General features: G+C 40.2%; 1 protein-coding gene across 4 annotated transcripts in view; it reads right to left on the reverse strand.

Moving 5' to 3' along the window:
* The window catches only part of pde4ca (phosphodiesterase 4C, cAMP-specific a), a 53,416-nt gene extending 33,885 nt beyond the window's left edge, over positions 1-19,531 (reverse strand). Inside the window, exon 1 of one of the 4 annotated variants that reach the window (XM_084368450.1) lies at positions 19,341-19,531. Coding sequence is in view for 2 of the 4 variants with exons in the window: in XM_084368448.1 (XP_084224574.1) it covers positions 6,658-6,731 (74 nt within the window). In the remaining 2 variants the exon portion in view is untranslated. Of the gene's footprint in view, positions 1-6,657; positions 7,795-19,324 lie in introns of those variants that run through there. The other 3 variants (XM_084368451.1, XM_084368449.1, XM_084368448.1) reach the window with 3 other exon arrangements.
* Positions 19,532-23,632: the final 4,101 nt, after the last annotated feature.

Genomic DNA, 23,632 nt, shown 5'->3' on the forward strand with positions numbered 1-23,632 from the left:
ATGAAGGCATGGTGAGCATTCCTGGATAACGAGCTGTTTTGAAGTCAGCGAGGAGCGCTGTGTGTCAGAGTTGTTGCCCGTCAGTGGACGCTGTCTGTTTGAGGGTTTTTTGCAAAGTTAGCTGACACAGATTAATTTCCACCATCATGTTGTCGACTGAGGACCAATTACGTTTCAACAAAAGAAAATGTATAAAAAGATAAAATAGCATGTAATAGCGTAATAAGGAGGGACTGGCATTCCCATGTTAAAAAATGGTTGTTTTATTTTATGTGACGGGTTTTTGACATTAACTGGGAAAGGTCAGTATTAACTCTGCCTTCCAAAGCAATGTCGATCACTCTGTGTTGTTTCTTTGTTTGAAATTCATGTACATAATAAAATCTGACAAAGTGGCTTTACTTAAAAAATTGAGGAAACCAATTACCTCAAAATTACCAAGTAAAGTAAACTAAAAATTCTAAGTTGTAAAAAATTTTAGCGTGTACAACTTAAATATATTTAGTTTAAGTTGCTTGGTAATTCTGAGGTAATCAGTTTCCTGACTTTTTTACAGTTAAGTCAACTTTTACAATTTACAGTGTGATCAAGTGTGATAATGATGCAACATCTTTCATGTTCTGTCATTGTTTTCAAAGACATTATTTTGTTTGTTTGAAGTTACGGAGAAATAAAGAGGTTTGAAAACTGAGCTAAATGTGGAAGTGTAATTTTAATGTTAAATTAAATGGAAAAAGAAAATCATGCACAAAGATAAAATATTATTTAAGTCAGTTTAAAATTTGGCCATATCCTAATTTAGAAATATTTACAATGATCTGAAAGTATTAATGAGTAGTATTGTTTGTACCCTTAAACTTCACCTGGGTTTTTTTGTTTTGTTTTTTTCAATACAGAGCCGTTATGCCATGTAGTACATATTTTACTAATGTATCAAAACTTCATCATGCTACACTGGAGGCCAGATTTACTGATCTTATTAAGCATTTGTTTTTGTAAAGTGGCAACTGACGTCTATACTACTTTGTAAATGGTAAGAAAAATACTGTGTAGTTCATCTATAAACATTATTTTATAAAGTTGCGCCTGATGTTTGAAAACCTTTACACTTCTTAATAAATTTATAAAGCTTTTTACTATTTGTGAACAGTGAAATAACCATTAACTAAGTTTCATCAACAATAAATTCAAACCCTTTATTAGTGATGGATATTATAAAGTGTTCTCCGACTCAAAAGTTTACTTTGCCTAAAGTTTTGAATTAAGCGTATTTCACAGTAGCGATATTAATGCCCAGTCCAGTCAATTTAAATGTAATGAAGCCTGTTTGTACACGTGCAGAAGAAAAGTGTTTTCTGCTGCTGATAAAGGAATATTAAATAAACCAATAACATGTACGATTTTTAAAATACAGTCAGGCACTGTTTAGGAGGTTATATGAGAAAAAGAAAATGAGAAATAGCAATGAAATAATACAAATAAGTCAAATATAAGGTCACTGATCAAATTAAAAAGTTTTTTAATAATTCGAGTACGAGTGGGGGCATGACGTTCTCAGGTTAGACACACAACCTCTAAATTCTCAACGCCGATGATGTCTCATCGTGACTAAGTAAAAACAGCTGCCATACTTACAAGAGGGTTGCACATTTTACACCTGCTTCTTCCAGATCTTATATTATGGAAGCAGATGGTCTTAAACATGTAGCTGCTCCACTTATTATGCCAGTATGAAACTTTTGTGTGGCTGCGTTTGGACTAATAATATATAATTAGAACTGATACTATCTGAATCGCGAGTGTCTACAGAAGTCATACTCAAAGCCAGAATGTTATGTTGTTATTTCATGACGTCAAATGGAAACCTCCGACATTGTATTGTGTATTGTGCCGTGTTAAGTCGCTATCTTTGGAAACTAGGATCTCTATTGGATTTAAAAATAGCTTTTGTGTTGGTTTGAATCACGCTCGGCGTTACAACATGGTTTTGTCAGGGGCCACTGCGTTCAAGAGGTTAAAAAAGCAGCTGCAGAAGAATAGAGTACACAAACACACACTCACACATATATGCACATAAGCAAGGCAACTATAGTTTTCTACATCAGGATCACCAGGAAAAAATATTATTAAAACTTTGTTTTAAAAAAAAAAAAGAAAAAAAAAAAGTTGTTTCTCGCTTAAACTAGTTACTTTTTGTATCCAGCAATGATTACGTACAGGAAGAACAGACTTTCAGCATGCAGCTTGTTACATCTCCTCAAAAACACAACCGAATGCCACACGGCAGCTCTGTTAATTTCAAATTAAAGGTGATTACCACAAAGTGGGAGAAAATACATTTCTTTCTGGTGTACATGTCATCTATACTAGTGTCTACGTAACAAAGCACCAGGTGTGAGCATGTGGCTGCAGCGAGCGGCCTATATTTAACTGAAGCTCTGTGATGTCAAACGTCATGTTACAGCATGTACTATAGTAAAAGCTATCAGTGTGTCGCCTCATGATTCATTAGGCTGCCATCTGCTAGCATGACGGCGGAGTTTGGGTCTCGTCTGATTTGGGGATTGGGTGGATGACAGACTCGTGCGCACACATGCAGAATGCACACGCTTGCAGTTACACTCGCACGCAAATACGCAGCCCAAAAAGGACGTGCACACACAGGAGTTCACTAATGCATGCGCATGTACAGGGACACACATTGAATGCACAGTCAGATGGTCTGTGCGCACACACAAATGGCAGGTGGCCACTCCTTCAGCAGGGAGGTGTTTGTAGGAAAAACAAGGGCCGTGAAATGCTCAGTCGGAGCAGCCACGTCACCACTTCATCTATCACTTACATATACACTCAGACCCACTGTGTAGGCTACAGTTAATGTGTGAATGTTGGATAATGTACGTGCAATGGTTGGTGTAAGTACGGCTAGTTGTATGCAGTTAATCCTATAGCAGGGCAGGCAATAGTCTTGCTTGTGGCCAGGACAAGATGATCTTTAAAGGCTTTAGTGTTACCCCTCTGTCGGCAGCGCTGTCCTGTGGATCTAAAATAACCCATAACAGTCTAATTCTCAAAAGCTGAGAAAATGAAAACAATGAATTCTCCATTTTGGCATCATGTGATCGTGAATAACTGATCACTGAGGGCCAAAATGCGCTTGCATACATGGGATCCTATCATTATTATTATTAATTTATCAAATACCAAACTGGGAATTAATTCTAAAAGACACTATTAAAAATAACTTAAATATCAAATTTTACTGGAGGTGAGCTCAGCGTTTCTCTCAATATCAAATTGAATATTAATTTAAAGGTGTATCTGCTTTTCGTAAAATAAATGTGCTTTGTCTGTGATCAAGAATAATTTGTGCATACCAACATATTGGTAGTTTGTTGGTAATGGTGTTTTCCTGTGTACTACATTTATAAAATAAACCTCCTCTGCTGGATGTAGTTGCCTCAAGTGGCCAATGTTCAAGACACTCAGATTAAATGTTACGACCCAGTAAAGCAGCAGTATTTATTAATACAGCCCAGAATCACAAATTCATCTAAGAAGGCTTTTCAGCATTATAATGAAAAAATCACAGCGAGCCTGCTCAAATAACTTAAACATTATATCAGGTGCTCAGTAGTGAAGAATCAGATTGATAACTTGTCTTCTTATTATTGTGGGGAATAAAAATGAACACGTTTCAGCTAGAAGCCATCATCAGAAACGGTTTGATCTGCAGGAGGTCACTGCGCTCAACAGTCTCTGAGCATATCCTAGTCGGTTTCCCCCTCTAGTGGTTACAATGAACAGTCATCCTACAGCTGCTGCATTACAAAGTTAATACCCAGCACCAATGTCTGAAAAAATTGAGAGGATTTATTCCTCCTAAAGTGCATTCCTTCATCAGCAATAAAGTGAGACGAAACACTTTTTGATTTATCATTGTGTTAAGCTTAACTGCATAACACATCTGACATGTGTTGAGCATTTTATTAAAACTCTTCCTCATAATTTAAGTGGCTTACATAGCAGCGCATCTGATCTGTTCATGACATAACACTCTTCGGAAAGATTGTTTAAAAGGTCATTTCCTTTTAAGGATCAATTTTTTTTGCTCTTTTTTATCGTTATCTGCAGTCTCTCTGAACTTCGGGATAAAGGAAAGACACCTGCGTCCACTCACAGTGCGAGTAGGAAATACAGTAAAGATGATAGTTTTGAATTTCAGCAGTGTTAGAGCCGTCCCTGGCTGCTGCTGCTGCCAGCCTTTACAAATCAATGAGGCTCTGGAGGCGATTGGGGAAATCAGTCATGCTGAAAATATGGAGTACAGCAGTGACGCACACAGCAGCCAGCCTGCCACAGCCACACAGGCCCTATTGACTAATCTGGGTGTGTGTTTGAGGGGGGGCGGAGGGGGCTGGCATCTATATTGGGACCTCTGACATTGACACTGTTGCCCTTTGCTTGGATGGCCTCACTTGACACTTTCTGTGTTTTCCTAATTATTCTTTTAATCAGAATCACTTTCTGTACCCCTTCTCTTTTTGACCACTCCACAAATATCTCTTTTCACCCTGCAACCCCGCTGTCTCTCACCCTAACCCTCTCCTTCCAGTCACTATCTCCGCGCTAAAAGCAGCACTATCTTGTCCCACGTCCTCTCTATCACTTCTTCACCGCCCTCTCGTCTGTGCATTCACCCGTTTGGTCTAAATTATCTCTTTTCCCCACTCGCTCGGCCGTTGCGCCCGTCTCTCTTACTCTCACCTCACTCTGGTCTCTTCCCGTCAGTCTCTGCATTAGATAAATGGCGTCTTCTCAAACTGTCACAGCGTCAACTATCTTCTCATGATACTGACTGAGAGCCTCGTCCGGCCTTAATGCAGTGACACTGTGTTGTTTAAATGTGCCACACTGTCGGGGAGGCCATAAAAAGCATTGTTGAGGAGAGCACTAGTCGTGTGTGTGAGTGTGTGTGAGGTGGCCAGAGGATGAATAGTGCCCTGGTACTGTTAGTACAAGTGAGGAGAAGAGCTGTCTCTATTGTGATGGATTACAAGAGACTGCTCTGTCTCAATGTGTGTGTGTGTGTGTGTGTGTGTGTTACAGAGAAAATGATTTAATTACAAAATAATTTAACTGCTTCCTTTACACTAATTAAAGCACTACGACTGCTTTAACACCCCCCACATCGATGGTATCTTCTCCATCACCGCACAATAAATGCATCATTGTCTTTACTGGCTGAAACTGAAAAACAAGTTCTGAGCTTTGCTTTGATCAAAACCTCCCAGCAGTAACTCCACTGCAGTTTCTGTTTTGTTTTGTTTTTTAGCCAGGAAACTCGATGTACAAATCAGGTAAAGAGAATAAAGGGCTTGTGTGTCTCTGGCTGTGGTCTAAAATCTCCTGCTTTGATCTCCTCATATGATCCAAACAGGCTCACGGCTGGAGGAGTTCGGATGACACTCGCGAGGCACATGCCTTATGCCCAGAGTTCAGAAAAGTTTGCTGCACAAAAAAAGAAAAGAAAAAGAAACTCCCACTACAGCTCTGAAATGTTTTCTTCTTCATCTTTGAGTGTAAAGATAAAGACGATGATTCTTTGAACCTTTCACAGTGCATACGGACGCATGTCAGCCTCTAGATTTGTGTGTGTGTTCTTGTATCTCATGTATTGAGTCTCTGCTTTTAGTCTCTACATAATGACATGTCCTGCAGGGATCTCATGACAGCTGTAGTAGATTTGATGTTTTTCCTGAATCCGGCCTGGTGATTACTCAGTTGTATCAACTTACAACTACAATTAAGCCAATCAGTCTCATCCGTGTGCAGACAAGAGGAGCATATTACCGTGATTTATATCTTGGAAGTGTGCCCATTTGACACATTATTTTATTCTTCTGTTTGGTTTCCTAGAGGACAAGATAGAAAACAGAGATTAAATCTGCTCCATCTGCCGCTTTCATGGACAATTTTCCACAGCGCGCTGACATTTCCTCAGTCCTCTTATGAAACCCGAAAGTCCTGGACGGCATGACGGCAGTACCGTGCCTGACACAGATGCCTCGGCTTGGCTCGGGTCCACGGACCCCCAAGGAGGGCCATCAGTGGACAGAGCCATCGATCCACCATGCAACCCTGAGGCCTGCGACGCCAACCACAGCACCCAGCACGCCAACAGCAACACCCAACGGCTTCAGCACAGCACACATCCAATCATTTTGCAGATGTTTGATTTTTGGCATTAGTGGTTAAGTTTTGTCAAAAAGTTTTGTAAATCTTTTGTCAAGACTGATTTCCACGCTACAGTTTTTTCTATTTTAAATAACTTTAATATTTTTTGTAATCTACATCCACTTGCAGACTGCGGCTTGAAACATCACAACTAAACAACAGAATAAAACCCATAAAACCACCAGATAGACACCAACACAATGTGATACCACTGTAAACATGGTGACAGAGCAGTAGTGTAGCTATCAGCCGACAGCATATCATGTGCAGTAAAAGACAAAAACAGGCAGTACTTGCCAGACACAGGAACAAGTGAAATCTGCTATCCAGAACTCCCTGAACAACTGCAAACGCATGTATCATGTTCCCGTCACTGTAATCACAATCACTAAAACTCTCAACACACAAGCGTATACGTACCCAATGCACGAGTGCCTGCGGCTGGAGAAGTTGCTTTGCATCTTCTTTGAAAAGCGAGAGTCTTTGTTCATCATTTTTTTGGCAGGTTGGAAAACAGCTGGGTTGAGTTCAGACAGGCATCAAAATAGCAGCTTTGGGAGGCGAGGGAGAGAAAAAGTGAACTTCTGTGACTCAACCAAAACCCCCATGCTGTCATAAATCAGGAGCTGTCCAAAGTGTCATTTGTGGCCACAAGCTATACGCGACAGGTCCCTCTGACAGGATGGTACAGGAAGAACAGGTCCAAGAACGTCAAATGTAAAACAACACCAGGATGCAAATGGTCAATGGAAGCTGCACATGGTCAGAGCTAAAATGAAAGTTAACGCGACAGTGAGAGTCAGACCTGCTGAGCCCTCCTCTGTATTTATTAGATAAAACTTATTAGCTAGAAGCGATTCACTTCCAGGTCAGTGCCGAATCAGGGGATCAAAGTACATCAAACTGGAAATTCAATTTGCTGCTCAGCTTTTGGTCCCACCGTGGAGGATATGTCCATTTGTTTTTGTGGAAAAGTAAGAATGAAAAAGGTCCAGCTCAGCGTGTGTGCGAGCATGTGTGTGTGCGTGTGTGTGTGTGTGTGTGCGTGGACAGCCTAAAAAGGCAAAGAGTCTTGTCTGTTAGAGACCAATCAGAGAGGGAGTTAGCATATCATCTCCCTGACAGTGAAAGTATGGGGCCGAATCAAATCAAGTGAAATTGAGGATGGTGTCAGCTGTCAGTGCTCATCTGGGACTACTTCCTCGCTCTTTCTCCTTTCTGCTCAGCCCAGATGTGCCAAGATAAACACTTCTTTCTCTCTCGTGTGTGTGTTTTTGATCTCCTCGTACTCCTAAATAGGAAACGGCGAACTTGAATTCTTCCCAATGAGCAGCAAGCTGTCAAAACTCCTCAACGGTGGGCCCCAGGTATTTTCTGTCTTTCGAAGTCAGGTCCGTTTGAACGTAGGGTCGCCTCTGTGATGCTACACCACCAGCAGACTGAGCAGAGTTATTCTTAGTGGGGGGAAAAAAAAGTAAGCTGGAAAGAGTGTTATAATCCCATCAGATGCTCCCTGGAGTGGGCTGTCCCATGTAGTCCCTGTCAGCTGGCTATAACAGACTTCTGCTCTCTCTCCTCTCTTCTCTCCTGAGAGTGGTGGGACCAAACTCAGGCTTAAAACAACAAACAACAACGCTATCTCCCCTGAGAGTGAGAGAGTGAGAGAGAGAGAGAGAGAGCAAGAGAGAGAGGGAAGAGGTGGGGTAATGGGTGGCTGAGAGAGAGAGAGAGAGAGAGAGAGAGAGAGAGTACAGAGAATGACATTGCATGAGAAAGAGGACCAGTGTGAGCAGCACTGGGGTTACAATGGGATAGATAGTAGAGGTGAAGAGAAAGAAGAGAATAAGAGTGCTATGTTAAAGTATAGTACGTAAGGTTTTTTCTATGGCTGTACAGTTGCTCTTTTCGTGTAACCAGCCTGCCTGACATGCCAGCAGCGACAAAAGCCCATTGGTCAATCAATACTTCAATATTGTGTGTTTGCATGTGTGTGTGTGTGTGTGTGTGTGTGTGCGTGTGTGTGTGTGTGCTTTTTAAAAATGTTCCTTTTTAATATTGAGTTCTCATCTCATGACGTGATATAATCCATCCGATTGGCACAATATCTTCTTCACTGTTTGACAAATATCTGAAGTCATCAAATACCTTAGTGTGAAAATACTGCAGAGAACATAACGCGAGGGAGGAGCAAAGAGGAAGTGTCTGCCATTACGCAGCTGGGTGATAACCATCCTTGATGTTATAATAAATTGTCTGTTTTCTGAAGCTGGATCTAAAAATGCTCGGTGTTCACTTATTCCACTGTGAAAGAGGAAAACCCAACAGCAAATACAAAACACAGGGACAAATCAGTGTTGTTTTTAACAATTAATTTTAAGAGAGGATGCTTTTAGGCATTTTAAATGTTTGCATGCTTGCATGCCTTCCATAATAGCCGTAACATGGATGCTAACACATGTTTCTATCCACAATTAAAAACACAACAGAGAAATTCCTAAAGAAAAGTACATTTAAAGGTGTCAGTAAACATACTCTGCCCATGATTTTAAGAAACAGGGTAACTAAAGACATCTACAAGGAATAGCCAAAGCAAACTTTGACAATGGCTCCCTGTTTTAAGAGGCTATTGAACTCCTACTTTGTGAATTCTGTTAAGGTGACAGTACAGTTCAATCCATCTGGACCTCTTGATCCATCACCCACTGATATATTTCAACCTTTCTTCTCCCTATCTCTTTTCTGAACTCTCTTAAAAACTCAAAATCATAAGACGTTTGTGCTGGACTTCTAAATAGGCATACAGATTAATTCAGATAAAAATTATACAGTAATGCTCCTATTAAAGATGGGAAGTTCCCGAAGGATCAGAAGTCAGTCATTGTTGTGCCAGTTCATAGTTCAGGAGATGTGACTTGAGCAATTACAAGCCTATTAGGATCTGACTCGATAAATGTGTTGCTGAACAGCTGACCACTTCGCAGTAGGCATTGCATCCAATGCAATTTGGTTTTCAAGCCAAACGTTCCACTGAGACAGCAAAGTGCTTCTTCTTTTAAGCAAAAAATGGACAAAGGAGGCATTATTGGGGCTGTATTTTTATAGTTTAAAAGGCGTTTGATACAGTCAACCACTAAAGTCTCTAAACTAGCCAATTTCAATTTGTCCTCTAACATGCTGAATGGAATGAAATTCTATCTGGCAGGCAGGATTCAGTTTGTAAGGTGGATGTCATTGAAACATCACCTGTCCCATATACATGCAGCCGTGGTCAAAACTTTCCGTACACTTAAAGAACATGTATATCATGGCTTTCTTGAGTTCCAATGATTTCTACAACTCTCATTTTTCTGTGATGGACTGAGTGAAACACATACTACTTTGTCACAAAAAACAATTTGGTTCAATTTGACCATCACTCTGCACAGGGTGTGAAGTTCAGATGTATGCAGATGATACTGTATTCCATGTCCATGCAAAAGAATGAGCAGCTTCTAAACTCAGTACAACGATGATAAAAGACTAAATATCTCAACTCCACCTCATCTCACCTCAATTACTGCCTCTAAGTTGAATCTATCTGTCAACTAATCAAATTGCACTTTACATCCATGTCTGTTAAAACTCATAAATGCAGTGCTGACTTTGAAGGAATTTATTGGAAGTATTAAGTGTATTCTTTGGGTGCAGTGAAAGTTATTATTGGCATGTATGATTTCAGTGAATAATTTCCAGTAAGAAACATACCGTCTTCACTAAGAGACTATTTACAGGGGAGTACAGAGGACAGATAGAGAGCTTCGTCACATGATGCATCACCTGAAGCTCAATATCATGTTTAATGTTTAATAATGTGCTCATTGAGAGAACAAAATCTAAATGAGTCAAATTACTTGGTAAAAAAGAGAATGGATTCTTACAGGTCCCGAAGAAGCAACAAATTCTAAAACGTGGATGCTTCACACACAAGTTCACAGAAGATCTCCACAGTCACCACAGCTTCACGGTAGATACCGAAGATCAGTGTCACCAGTTCAGTATCTGATCACAATCTCCCCCTCTGTTCCGTAGTTACGGTAATTTATGATGTCACAATGATGTTGACCTTTGACCTTTTGGATATAAAATGTCATCACTGTATCATTTTATCCTATAAGACATGTGTGTTAAATGTTGTCATAGTTAGTGTATTAATTCTTGGGTTATGTCCAAAAATGTGTTTTGTGACCACTGATGTTTGACCATCAACATCTAATCAGGTTGTCCTTGTTTAAAAATTTAAATAAATTCGATATCTTGTTCACGAGAAACGGGATGAACGGACGACAAGCTGAAAAACATAATTCCCCTGGCCATGGTCATCACTGACTTGGAGACATAAAGAGTAATGCAAAAACTAATACAACCTGGCTACTTATAAATATATAAGAAACTATCTAACAAGTACAACAACGATCGGCAGTATATATGAATGCAATGATAATCTCTCACTTAACATACTGTATCATAACCTGGACTCAAGCAACAGGTAAGACACGTTATCGTTCTGGGCACAAGCAGGCCATCACTGCAACAGTCTTGACAAATATGACATCCTTAGTTGGGAAAATGTAATAAAATACACTGACACCTGCCTGATGTTTAAGATCCTAAGGCTGCTTTATCTCTTAAAAAATGTATTACAATTAAGATTTCAAACAACAGATGCACAAGATCTGCTCAGACAGGGGACGGTGTAATCCCGGGTCCAACTCCTTCAGCCATCATGTTTTTCTGTAAAAACTTCTTAATTGTGAAACACGCCTCCCGCTGAAATAAGAAATCGTGCCACCTACTACTGAATTACGTGGCAAGGACTGTCCTCTGAAAAGTCAGACGTGAACATTTTAAATGGAAAGACACCTTTACTGGGATTGCTGCTACCGCTGGCTAACCTTCTGCTAACTTGTCCCGTCTTGGGTATCCATTGAACATTTGCAAGTACTTTACAACAATCTGGTATGATCTATCTATTATCAAGATCTCAGTTATTATGGTTGTATTTTATGTATATTATATTGCTTATTGCTGCCCTGCAATGGTTATAAGCATTAATGCTTGGTTGTTCTCAATAGCCTTAAATATCTACCCAGTCACACACAATACCTCTTTCCTCTACTCCATCTGCCCATCACTGACACATCCTCCTGGTGCTTCATGCCCACATTTCACAACACAGCAGCCTCTAGTGGTAAAGATGAGGAAATGCAATTCTAACTTTCATCTGGAGATTATGATAATGGCTTTTGTCCTACTTCTTAAAATCTCACTCTTTCAGGGTGGGGGTGCTGATCAGAGGTAATTTATGCAGTCTTTAAAAGCTGGTTGATGAAAAGTCACTGATTTATACCTGGAACATGTTATTACTCACTGAACATACATTATTACTTCTTGCGAAAATGCATTAAATGCAACTCTTCCACATACTTCTTCTCATGCACAAATAATTTTAGATAACATCACACCAATAAATGTTTTTTTTCCTACTAGTTTTCTATTGAATTACTGTCATAAATGGTGATTTGTGTTGTAAAAAAGTTTGCAGGACAACACATACTCTGGCTTTTATAATACAGTTGTATGCAGTCCTGGTATGCAGAATAAGCTACAGTAGCCATAATTAAGTTACTTACGTTAACTCGACTGTATTCATCTTTGAAAACAAAACTCCTCACTGGCTACAAAGCTCAAATTCAGTTCAGTTCAACTAAAGTAATAGTTATTGTGTTGTTTATGTTCTATCAATGCAGTAAATGTTTTACATTTCTCAATGAAAGACTTAATGGAAACAAAACTGGCTGTCGATCCGGAGTTGGCTTGAAAAAACAATTTCACAAAAACGTTTTTCACCAAAAAAAACCCATTTGACATGGTGTCTCTGGAGTGGAAAACGACGCTTAATCAACTAAGACACTAAGTGAAAATAACTTCGCGGGTATGTTCTATATTTGAGCTGCCTGCGACATTTATTTTCCGCTGGTTTGTTTAATTCCTCCTCCTTGCCAGCCATCCTGCAATAACTCATCCACATCCATTTAATTCAGCTCTGACATTATGGGACACTGCACATACCCCGAAGAGGGACACTTCCAATGACCTGACCTCGAAGCTGTGTAATGTAAAAGCTCTGACATGTTGAATATCTGAGTTCCAATGCGAGCGTCTGACTTTCCAGATTGAGCTTTGAAATCCCCCTGACTGGACTCTTGCCCTCTAATATTTAGATTTTCAACAGACACACCGAAATTAATGAAACAGTGGCTGTAGAGTTACAGTAAACCTTGGAAAAGAAATGTTTCTGCCAATCCAGGACCATTAGATGGAGGAAAATGATCCCCCGAAGGCACGTTTATAAAGGTGAATGAACTTGTAAACACTTTGAGTTGTCTAGTAGGCACTGTCTTCTTCAGGGACGTTTAATATGAATGTCCTGCCAATAAAAATAAAGCAGGACTTTACAGCGCCAGCTCAAGTTTCACAGAGGCTTTTAATTTGATTCCACTGAGGTGGATGTCATCTAACACTGCCGCAACAAGTTTAAGACACACAGAATTGCTCGGCGCCTACATCTGACTGTGTACATGATGAGGAGTGAAGGGTAAACATTGACAAAGAGATAGGAGGCATGTTTGTAAAAGCTGCTTTTACAGTACTTGTGCAGTACAGCAGGATTTTCCACAACAGGCTCTTCCTTTGAAGAAACCTACAGGAGTTTCATCGCACCACAGCTAAACATACTGTCCCCACTGAGACAAAAAGAGCAAATATCCGTCTGTTTGTATATCCATCCACACCTGTTTATTCTTCCATTCTCAAGACGTTAAGGTCAAGTATGGTTTCATTGATCATACAACTCTTGCCTCGACAATGTTAACCAAGTAAATGTTTAATTTGTATCGGAATCATGGGCCAGGCCTGGTACAATGACGGCTCATAAAACTAAAGCTATCAACAGGCACCAGAGGAGAGCCGACTGACAGCAGACAGCTGTACTCTTCACAAACAAGATTTATGACCACTATAACCGATGAGATATTATGAATAAATCAAATATGTTTAAAGCGAAGCAGGAAATATCACATTACAAGCTGGAGGTGCGCTTCCTTTCGGTGTAGGCTTCTTCTGTCGATGACAGATTCAAGCACCCGCTTGACAAAGAAGTGGAACAACAAACTGCAGATGAAGGGATGTCGTTGAGCTGCATGTTTACTGAGATGAGGCCATTCAGTGGGGAAACAAAAGCTTTGGAAAAACCAATTCAGCTGTAGGAAATTAAGCACTAAACCTGGGCAGTTTTTGACACCAAACATCTACTACTAAACTTTGCTGTTTAGCAAAATCCACTGAGGGTACTGTATCAATCCAATTTGTTTTGCAGCCATTAATAAATAAAAGCATGCTAAAGAAAGCAAAAATCAAACAAAGTACCAACAGCAATCACCCTCAATCTGAAATTGGTAGAATTTCCATGAAACAGCAGCTGATTTTATTTGGGTGTAGATTAGTATCAGTGCCTGTTACTGAAACGCAGCAATACACAAGATGAGCATCTTGTGGTTGGGATACATTTGAGAACATCAGCTTCAGGGCAATCATTTTTGAAGTGTGAAAAGCTGCCGCAAGGTCAAAAATAAGTCTGCAGCTGCGTAGAGTAACCCTCGGCTATAAGACACAAACCGTCTCCCACTTCAACAACATACACAGATTCACTGTTATTTTTAAATATTGGCTCAACTATCTACTATGTTTCTCAAGAGTCGCTCCTACACCTTTGCTGCTCATAAAACCTCAGGAGTACTTACAGTTGAAGTGAAGTTTACATACACTTGCGTTTAAGTCATCAACATTTTTTAACCACTCCAGAGATTTCATGTTAACAAACTGTAATTTTCTATTCTGTTAGGACGTCTCCTTTGTGCACAACACAAGTCATTTTTCCAGCAATTGTTTACAGACAAAATGTTTCACTTATAATCCATTATATCACAATTCCAGTGGGTTTAAATACTGGCAAAAAAAAACCATCAACTATCTTTCTCCAGAATCGTTTTCTGCACCTTTGCTGCTTATAAATTCTTTGGTCAACAGAACTGTCATATTAAGATATCAATTTAAGCAAGAATTTCTGTTTTGCAACTGTTTGCTGAAACCTGTGCAGTCCAGTGCAGGTGCAGAAGCAAGAAAAAGAGAAACCTGTCTGCACATTATAGTAAAGCTATGCCTGGTTAGGTGGAGCACAAAGCATTGCTATCTTTGCCATCCTTGCCTCAGAGTGACGGACTCTACCTGGGCGTGTGGGCCAGAGTGAAGCGGCGTCTCTGCAGGTTGATGCTGCGGTTCATCAGCAGCTTCCTGAACAGGAGCGGGGAGTTTCGAGGCGACCCACGTGGGGAATCCTTGGGCGAGATCTTTGGGGATCCTCCGGGGGAGCCCGCTTTGGACCTGGGCATGAGCTGGATGATGGGCAGCTTGGTCAGCCGTCGGTCCTGTGGCCTCTCTCCAACTTCAGCCTGCTCTTCTTCAGAGCTCTCGGAGCACAGCTCACTCATGGTGGGCAGATGATGGTCAGGGGTCAGGTAGTCAGTCCGTTTGTTCGCCCTGCTGCTGGCAACTTTGGTCCAAGGAGCAGTTTCTCTCTGCTTTGTCAAAAAAACTTTATAAGACTTTTTCGTGACATGACATACATCAGGTGTCCATTAGCTCCTCTGTCTTAGTGCCTCCAGTCCAAATGTACAAAACCTGGGCCTGCACATGATTGCTCAAAAACTCTGTTAAAACTCACAAATAAGCTTCTTTCAAAAACCAAAAAGAGCTCCCAAAACACCTCAAAAAACTTTTTTTTTAATCTTTATTCCAAACCTATCAGCCCCTTTCTCTTCTCCTCCTGGGAATCATGCTCACTGCTGTGGCGGGCAGTGGACTCAAACATTAGCGTTGATGCACTCTCCCTGCCTCCCTCCCTCTCCCAAGCTCTGTTTACATTACTGCTAGGCCTTCCCTCTCTCCAACTAAATATGGACGTCTGATTTACAGGGAGGAGAAGCGTGACAGATCACCTCCTTCTACTTCCCTCTCCCTCTTTCCAACTCTATGCTTCCCGTCGTTCCCTCACTCCTAATCTCATGGAGAATATTGTTCATCAACTTCAGACCGTGCTTCATAATTACTTCCTCCAGTGTATAAACATTAAGCCGTCGCCTGGCTTGGCCCTCCAGCTCGCCTTTCTCACTCTCACTCCGACTGACTTTGCATACTCAGGCTTTTGCTCTGGTCCCTGGGGTGCTATTTGTTGTGAAGTTGCCTATTTCCTCGGAGACAGCCTCTTTGCCTTTCACATGCTCTGAGTGTACCAGGAGGAGTCACATGAAGGGCCTTCTGACTATAAAAAGCAGAGGTAGATAAAAGCAAATAGAGAGCATGGGTGCTGTCACGATGGCGCTCTCTATCTGTGACCAGAGGCAACATCATTTTTACCCCTCAACCAATCTCTCTCTTTGTTTTTCGCTGCAGAGCGAGGAAAGGTCCCCCTGTGATTAAGGGCTCACAGCTAAACACCGGTGCTGTCTGGAGTAAGTGAAGTAACCTCAGGGGCTGGAACATCTGACACAGGACTGAACCGATGACCAAAAGATGGCAGAGAGAGCAGAGAAGAAACATTTTTTGGTTGCACACTTTTTATGGATATACACTAATAGCTACTGTACTTTATGTATTTCAGAGAAACAGTGCTGTGTTTGTTTGTGAAAGAGAAATTAGCTCATCCACATGCAGCACTGCAGATGTACTGCACATATACGTGTCTTTTTGGGGTCAAATGCATGTTTTAGATTTTTACATGACCCATCATCTGACAAGTTTAGATCATGATTGATCTCGAAGGTGTCCAAAATCTACTTGTCAGGCGAATTAAAGACATTGCGGTATTTAAATGTACAATACCAAAAGTAATGTTCTCATAAGTCTATAATCACCTCAAACTAAGAATGGTTGTGTTTTCGTCGACTTAAAATTATTATTTATATCTACAGAGGGTTTGGGTCTTCTGAATTTGGCATGTTGCATCACCATGTTTCTACAGTAGACTGGAACGAACCAAACGCTCACTTCAGAGAGGCCCTTTTTTGTTTTTCTCTTTTTTAAACAGACAATGTTAGAAACTAGTCGGTGAACATATTGTGCATTGATTTAAAACAGAACTAGACAGTGAACCCAAAGTTGGCTATTCAGTCCAATAAGACTATTTCGCCTGGTGCATACACCAAAAATCTCCTGGCCTTACCTCCTGGTTATGCGGCCGATTATGTGCAGTGTATTTACTACACCTGCACAACATGAAGCAGTGAAATCAGGCTCAGTTGGCATTTTTAACCAAAACTAATCCTGGCCCTGAAGCGCATCATCATTCCAGTCATGTGGCCGACAGAGGCACTGGTGAGGGCTGTCTCGTTCCCAGTTTGACTTTGAGAGAACATGGTGTGCATTCCTGTGGTGGCATTCTCACAAGACATGAAACAGGGGTTTGATTGAGTTCATCACCATTTATAAGCGCGTTATAAAGTAACAAATCGAGTTGTCAAGACAGCAACTTCATAGTCTGCTCCATCCACTGGGTGACCATGAAAACTGTGTAATTAAGTCTTACTGTGCTCTCTATTGCAAAGCTACCCCCCTGTATGGGTACTACTGACAGCCTAGAGTCTGTTTACAAGTTTTCCAAAGTGGTCCTTTAAGGCTTCGGTGAAATCACATCAAGACTCCCATGAGAACACTTCTCTCATGACTGAGCATGGAGCTCCCAACTAGTGTGGGCAGAGTGTGCCCAACACTTGCGATGTTGTAGTTTCGGGGGGGGGGTGGGGGGGGGGGGGTGATCTCCCTTTGCTTCATGACACCTTTCAAGGATAATAAACTGCTCTGGTACCACCTGCAACCAACTTTCGACAAAATGAAAGTCCTGTTCTGCAGTCTTCCATTGTCTGCTGCTCCTGCACCATCTCCTCCTCGGATAAAACTGCGTACACTTTCTTGTGGTCGAGGAGTTATGGGTCAGAGGGTTATTCTTTGGTGCCTGTCTTGGAAATCACGGATGGGAACCTCATCAAGGAGGTCAAGAACCTGCATCCTGCCGAAAGCTGTGGAAATGTTATAAGCTGTCCCGAGGGAGGGGGTAAGACATCGCAGAGCCGACACTCATTCTCATCGAGTCAGTCAGTGCAGCCATCGGAAATGTCCGGTACTGTCTGCTTACATTAAATGGCATCAACGACAACTGATGACTTATGAGGGTCTTGAAGGTTTGTCCCATTTCATCGGGGGAGATTTGAACCTCTCCCTCTTGTAACCCTGTTCTGAAGGGCAAGAGGGCACTCGAAAACGTGGGGTGGGGGTAAAAATCAGAAATGGGATTGAGCCTTTTAAACAAGCTTCCACTGAGAACAAGACTTCTGTATCTCTGTCAGCCTACAGTACATCACGTTAGCTATTACAAGCTTAACTTCAACTTTGATAGACATATAATTACATCATACTCATGACATCATAATAGACTAATTCAGTTATATTGCCTAACATGTGGCATTTAAAAAAATACGAACACCTTGTATCTTTAAATAAACATTTTTTCTGGCGCTGCATCAAAATTGCACTACCGACTTGTAAACAGGCGAGCACATGGCCCTCTTCACACAGAGGGGGGCACAACGAGAGGCTTTTTGGTCCATCTACATCATAGGTGTCACACAGCTGTGCTTCTTTATATATAAACACTAATGGAATAAATGTAGCCTAATCATCACAACATATGAACCTATTTTCCAGCGTCTTGTCTGTAGAGTTTTGACCACGGCACATTACTGTAAATGTGATAAATCTGCACGCAACATCCGTCATCACTGACATCCGTTAAAAGACCCTATTTATTTCTATCAATTTGAATGTCTTCTCGGTAAATTCTGAATTTCTCTCTCATCATGCGATTAAAATAATTCTGTGTTGTGTTGAGCAAATGCTCATTTGTGTATATTTGTCTTGAGCTGCTCCCAAAGAAAAGTTCAACTCGTGTTCATCTATTTGAGTCAACAAAATCCTAAACTTCTGAAAATGTTCTCCGGCATTCAAGGTCTCATGCTGAGACCAGTTTTAGCCAAATGTAACTGAGCACACGTGTGTTACAATGCTGAAGGTTTGTTTGCTAAAAAAGAGAAAACATCAGTGATACAATTGTCTCTTTGTTCGAAGTGCAGCCATATCTGATCGTCTCTGACATGCACTACAACTACCTACGTAATCAGACAGGTCTGACGGCATTCTTTCGACATGTGAAAAAAGGGAACAATCACACACACATTAAGTTTGGACAGGCAAAAATGCTACAGATGTGTTTGCAGCAGCAGCTTGGCTGTTGCGGAAACAATCACAAGAGGCTTGTTTGTCTGATCATTTGTGGAGATAATTCTTCAGCGCCGTAAGCAGGGCATTTTGTTGGATCATATGCTCAAGAAGAAAATCAACATTTTGAAAATCTAAAGCGAGCATTTAGGCAACAAAAAACACTATCAACATAATGCTGAATAGTCAAAACTTTACAGGAAATGGGGATGGAGGATGGTGCTGCTAAGCTATCCTAAATTTGGGTTGACTTTACAAGACCACAACATGCTGCAGTCACAAGTGTTGGTTATTGATTTACCACATATAACTTTAATCATTAATCTGGAAACTGGGCTCAACTGTTTGGGAACTAGGACAAAAAGAGAGAAAATGTGTGAGCCTGATGAGCAGAGTTGGACGTTTCAAGTTTGAAAATGTGGTTTATAATGCGAACAGCTTGGCGTCGCTAATTAATTTTCACACAGTATGAGGAAAATAAACAGAATAAAAATAAAAATGTAGAGAAAACTCAACATGTATCTGAAAGCTATGTATACCAATACTTTTTAAGGTGTTGTTAGGTTACATTATGTCGAATTAGTTACTTAAAAGTTTTGGAAAGAATAATAAGAATAATATATAATAATATTACGTTTTACTATAAACACTGACAACAACGTACAGCATTATCGACTCACAAGGCCTTGGAGATGTAGCTGGTCAGACTCCCCAGGCTCCTGGAGTGCTTGATGCCGCGGGCTGAGGGGCCGGAGGGTCTGCAGGACAGCCTGGGCAGCTGCAGAGTGCCTGAGAAGAGCCTCTTCACAGCACATCTGACATCGGGGTCCTCGAGGAGCTCGACGCAGGGGGCCTGCTCTGAACAGTCCCACTGTCTCTGGACGGCCAGGAGACACAAAGAGCAGAATGCGATGAAACTGAGGTAAGACAGTAGTTATTTCTGTCAAATTATAGACTAAAACAGTAATGGCATGAAGATGTGTGTAATCTAGATGCTCCATTGATATCAACTAATAATTCACTTCTTTTGTAGAATAGAATGGAACTTTTCTTGGTCATTAGACTTTAATGGTTTTGCTTGTACCCATCAAACTCAACATTTCTAGGACTAGAAACTCCACTGTGTCCTCCATCCTTCATTTGCTTTGTTTGGCTATATCCTGTGTCAACACAATGTACAACACAACACAAGCTGAGAGATATTTCTATCAGTTGAGATACTTAAAGGGTAACTCCACCAATTTCACACATTAGTGTCTTTACAGGTCTTGGGGAGTACTACTGCATACGAGAAATAAAATACTATGAAGCCTTTTGTGGCTCCAGAGGAAGCTGCGTGTAATCTGACAAATTGCCACCAGTGATATCACGTAGTAGCTAAATTGTATTTTGGGTAATGAAGGCGCCAGGTTTTTACAGCTCTGGGCTTGCATGGCATTCTTGTAACACTTTTGGACTCTTTATAGTCAGTTTTAAAACAAATAATCAAAATCGATACAGCAGAACCAGAGATATCCACTTTTTTTTTTATTCCTGCCTACATTACCCACAGTGCAACATAGTCAGTGAGTGACATCACTGGAGGTAATTTATCAGATTACATACAGCTTCCTCTGGAGCCACAAAAGGTTTTATACTACTTTTTTCATATGTGCAGTAGTACTCCCTACGACATCTAAGCACACTAAAATGTGTAAAATTTGTGGAGTTACCCTTTAAGTTCATCACTAAATTAAATTGCAAAAAAAAAAGCAAAAGTAAGCTTCAAGTTTTTTATTACTTTATTACATACATTTATTGATGTCTGAAAAGATTTAGACATCAGTTAAGTAGAAAAAGCCAAGCTTGACTTTTGCTGAACTTCTTGAAGAGAGAATGAAAAGAAAGAAACATTCACTAAGATCTAAAGGTAAGTTTCAGACAGAGCCACCTTTGTGCTGATGCTGAAAAGATGACAGGCCACGCAAAAAAAAGCCTACTCTGGCATTATTTTTAGAAGGTTTATCTGATTTTCAGGTCCTGAGACCTGCACACCACCACCTTGGACACAATAGACGGTTCTCACAGCGAGACAGTGTTTGGGATTTAGCTCTTAGGGCATCTCTCTTTGAGCGTCAGCGTTGAGGAGAAACAGATAAGAGTCCTTGTTCTCTGCTGCATCCTGTGACCTTATCGCTCCATCTGTTTGGCAGTCCCACCTTTCTATAAACTATTATCAATGCACTCTCTGCTTTGATTGTTGACTATTTCTGACCAGAGCAGTGTTGATTCATTTCACTCATACATTTTTTTTCCTTCTTTGGCATTAATTGATTTCTCATCTCAATGATGAAAAAACTACATTACAGATAAATGATGTATTTATATTTAAAATGGATGTCGACTGGGCCTCATCTGTTCAATCTAATAAACATAACAGACAAATTATTCCCATTAACCTGAACTTGCTACTTGACAGGGATTATTTAATATACATTGCTCGATTAATCTTTCCAACATCTGTTTTGCTATTTAAAAAAAGCATAGAACAACACAAGTGTTATTATATAATCCAAATACACAAGAGATCAATCACACGAGTAACCTGCCATCTTGTTTTTGCTGTTTTAGCTCACCGGTTAACATTTTTTTGTTCTGAAAAGAACCAAAAATAAGTAACACGTGAGCCCGTTGCCACAGACTGAATCAACTACCTTCACTTAATCTAATGTCATTTTTCTGTTAAGAATTTCTTAAAGGTTCATTAATTACCCTTACCTCAGTGAAGTTGAAAAATTTTGATGAGTTATTTCGCCTCATATTTCCAGCTACTGGATCATGGACACAAGACAGCTGGGACGGAAATACCAAAGAGGAGGATACAGATACCACATTTAAGATCAGATATGAAGACGTCTGTGGGACCAAAACTTCCTTGGACTCAGTAAAGTGCAACTGTTTCCCCGCCTCTTCATGAACCCTCAACTGTCGTTATCGGGCGATAAACAGCTAACTCTTTTAGTTCGCACCTTAACCTTTCGCTGTGGCCTTTCTAGACTGTAACCTACAGTACACTTAAAAGCAAAGAATATTTTAGGAAATGAAAAGAATTAGCTAATGGAGCAGAAATTAAAGCAGATACGGAGCTTTCAGATGTTAGCTGGTGCCGCTGCCTGCATGACAGGCCATTATTCATGTGTGTCTATCGGACTGTGGAATCAGTGGACCTCATGCATTCCGACCTTCTGGTTAGGCAAGACTCTGGCTTTAATCAAGCTGCTTTCAGCTGTCCATGTAATGTAACCTCTTTTTTTTCCTTTTTCTGTTTGAAAAGGATTTGATTTGAGTCCATGATAGACATTCAGTGTGATCCTCAGGAGTAGTAGTGACCTTTAATGACCCTGTCACCTTAATGCAGGTTTAAAAAAAACAAAAAATAACTTTAAAGGGGCACTATGTAGTTTTGGAGAGAAGAAGAATTCAAACTCAGAATTTTAATATTAATTAATTAATTTCTCTTCTGTTTAAGATTTGTGTCCCAAAACAACATAGTGCACCTTTAACTAAGTCGATTTTGTGTATTAAATGTGATATACATAAGGGCAACTTGATACAGTATTATTGAGTATTAAAAGGAGATAATAACAACTTGATCCCCTGACCTAAACTGTGTATTTTCAGATGTTTCCCAGTTAACTATAAACTTAGCAATACATATAAGAAGGTTATATTTTGCGGAATGGAGGCAAAACATAAAATTGCAAAGTTTGGCGGATGGATTGTTGCAATGTCTGGCTATGGAGAAGCTTAAATATATAGCAAAGGGTAAATACAGCATTTTTTAAAAGATCTGGAGCACATTCATGAAATTCATGGATGGTTAAGTGTTTGCTAGGGCCTTGCAATGAACCACTGCTTATTGTCTTTTTACCTCTGACAGGCTATGTAATAAAGAAGTGTCGGTTCATCTCTTTTCAACCACCAAGATGTGATTCTAGTGCGACAGCAGAGCGTGCTTTACTTCCAATGCATTAAAAGTGCCTGCATGTGCTTTGAGTGTTTAGTGCAATATGTGTATTTTGTATGTTTCTGCAGGAAATACAACATATTTGAAAAAGAAAAAAGGGATGGAAGTATTACATCAACTGTGACTAAAGAAATCACTCTTTTGTTTTCAGTGCCTTTAGTTGTAATCTCTGGTTTGCTTATCAACATGTGCCTTATGTGTTATTTATCATTTAGCACGCTCTGAATAACGTGTTATTGAACATTAGATCAACTTTGTAAACTATTTCTCTGGATGATGGAAGATTCTGGAGGGGTCCAGGAATCTGCTTAATAACATAAACATGACCATTTTGAAACAGTAGTACATTATTAACAGTTCCTCCTCTAGCCTCCATATACATCTAGCTTGCGGTTTGTTTTTCTCCCGCATTACATCCGATAGCATGGGACCAAAGATGAGCTTATGAGAAATGGCGCCATCTGAAGGACACTGACAACACTGTCTTTGATCAGACTATGTAAAGGACACTGGACGTACCAGAGCACTATCATGGAGTCAAATGCTACAAAAACATTAATGGTTTCAGTAATAACATTTCAATAACAACACATTTTGTGTATTAGATTTAAATGTCTATTTACATATATGTTAATATACATGTATATTAAGTGTATGTGTATATATTTGTAAATGTATTAATATGCATGCATGAGAACATACATGTATAGGCTGGCAGGCATGTATAACTGTGATTGGGTTCGTATGTATGGGTTAGAGGTGTCAGGATGTTATTATATTGATATTAAAAAAATTAAATACTGGATAATATTGTGTGAATAATTCAGCGAAATGTTAGTTGTTGTGGATTTTTTATTAATCAGTTCATGTGGTTGCCTTGTCACTTTTCATAACGTGTACAGTACTTGTTCTTTTTTGTTCGCTTCTGTACAGTTATGGTTACAGACTCTCTCCATTTCCATATAC

Source organism: Pagrus pagrus (assembly GCF_965226575.1).
Source record: "Pagrus pagrus genome assembly, chromosome: 12".
Lineage (NCBI taxonomy): Eukaryota > Metazoa > Chordata > Actinopteri > Spariformes > Sparidae > Pagrus > Pagrus pagrus.